General features: G+C 41.5%; 1 protein-coding gene across 3 annotated transcripts in view; it reads left to right on the top strand.

The window, feature by feature from the left end:
* ALAS2 (5'-aminolevulinate synthase 2) overlaps positions 1-1,875 on the top strand; it is a 25,751-nt gene that overhangs the window by 20,965 nt on the left and 2,911 nt on the right. For all 3 annotated transcript variants that reach the window (XM_077754597.1, XM_077754598.1, XM_077754596.1), the window contains one exon: positions 682-844. In XM_077754597.1, the coding sequence (XP_077610723.1) occupies positions 682-844 (163 nt within the window). The remainder of the gene's footprint in view (positions 1-681; positions 845-1,875) is intronic.

Genomic DNA, 1,875 nt, shown 5'->3' with positions numbered 1-1,875 from the left:
CAAGACATGAAACATTTCTTAATAAGAATTGAAGTAAAAAAATTAAGCCAGAAAATAAAAAAAATCATGGGACAAGGTGCTATTTTGGATTCCCAACTATGTTTAAGAATTTACTGCCTTCAGAAATGAATTGCTACTTCTTTCTTAAAACACATCTATTTGTAGGTGTCAGTATGTCAGGATGTGGTAAGGATACTTTTTATGTGACTGTTTTATGGATGGGAAAAAATAGTCACTGCTCCTTGGGCTAACCCAATATTCTTTTTGGGGGATATTGGGAAATATTGGGGATATTGAGAAAGACTATTTTGATATATATATTTTTTAATTAACCCAAAGAAAGCACCACAGAGGTAGCTTGCAGGGGGTCGGGTGTTATCTTCTTACCCCGAACCACCGCAAATTAACATACCATCTAGGTAAAACAAGTGTGCTAGCTCTGCAAACAGCTTCAAGACAAGGTACTTAGCACCACCTCCATCCCCACCCCTTCACATTTAATTGCTGCCTCTGAGAAACTCCTTAATAGAAATTCTGGAGCTGCCACTATAAGCCCCTTAAGGGAAAAAAAAAAAACTGTCCCAAAATTCAGTGATGTTTGTTCATCTGGCTCCCTCTACCTGCTTAATGGAACTAGTTATTAGGTTAACAGATACTGACAAGGTTTTCTCCTGAGCCCAGGTGGGTGATGCAGCACTGAACAGCAAGATCTGTGATCTCCTGCTCTCCAAGCATGGTATCTATGTGCAGGCCATCAACTACCCAACTGTCCCCCGAGGTGAAGAGCTGCTGCGCCTAGCACCCTCCCCCCACCATAGCCCTCAGATGATGGATGACTTTGTGGGTAAGTGCTCAATATGGGTGTCTATAGCATTATTACTAGGGTAATAAATGGATGAGAAATAGACACATAGGGTCCCAGTTCAATTGAGCCCTAGTGGACACAAACAATGACCTTAAGGGTGATCAAATTTCAACAAAGACTGCATCAGGGAGTTGTGGGAGCAGAAAGGAGGGGCCTGACCCAACATGTAAGATTCAAGACAGGCTTCTTAGTGGAGGTAACATCTGAGCTGAGTCTTACAGGTGAGTGGTATTGGACCAAGAAAAGAAAGAGAGTGTGGAAGTGGTATTCCTAGCAGAGGGAAGAGCATGAATAAAGGCAAGAATAGTGTGAAGCAGCCTGAGATATATCAAGAACAATAAGTAGGTGTTACTGGAATGTAGGGTAATAGGAATGAAGTGGAGGAGGGTAGTGTCAATCTATGAGTCTACAAAGACAACACAACACAGAGACTGAATTAAAAGGCTTGTAGAACTACTGAGTAGGTTGGATTTTATCCTGAATGATGCCAGTTTAGTCCATCCACCTAAAGTTTACTGGATTCCCATTGGGTGCAGTGTTTAGCACAGGGTCCAGCATAGAGCAGATGTGTATTCCAAGTCTTCTGGGTAAAAGATGAATATACAGGTGATGGTCTAGTAAAGGAGATAGACATAGACAGTACTGGCCCAGTATGATGAGCTCTAGTGCTCTGGGAGCTGGAGGGAGAGTGATCACTTATGGCTAGATAAAGTAGGAAGCATGAAGTTAGGAAAGCTTTGAGGGTGAGAAAGTCCTTGTGCTGCACCTTTAAGTACACGTGGTATAGTGTAAGGATATTCCAGAATAAGGAAATTCCATGAGCAAGGACCTAGAGATAGGAAAACAGAGGACATACATTGGCAACAGTCATTCTGTATGTCTGGAGCATAAGCAGTATGAGAGCTCAAGGAAGACAAGATAGTTAGGTGCCATTCATTCTTTAAAAACATCAAATATGTTAGCCAACATCTATTAAGTACTTACATGTGCCAAACACTGTTCTAAACATT

The sequence above is a fragment of the Crocuta crocuta genome, unplaced genomic scaffold, assembly GCF_008692635.1.
Source record: "Crocuta crocuta isolate KB4526 unplaced genomic scaffold, BGI_CrCroc_1.0 scaffold3601, whole genome shotgun sequence".
Taxonomy (NCBI): Eukaryota; Metazoa; Chordata; class Mammalia; order Carnivora; family Hyaenidae; genus Crocuta; species Crocuta crocuta.
The sequence above is the reverse complement of the archived record's forward strand: the minus strand, read 5'-3'. Positions and strand labels throughout refer to the sequence as shown.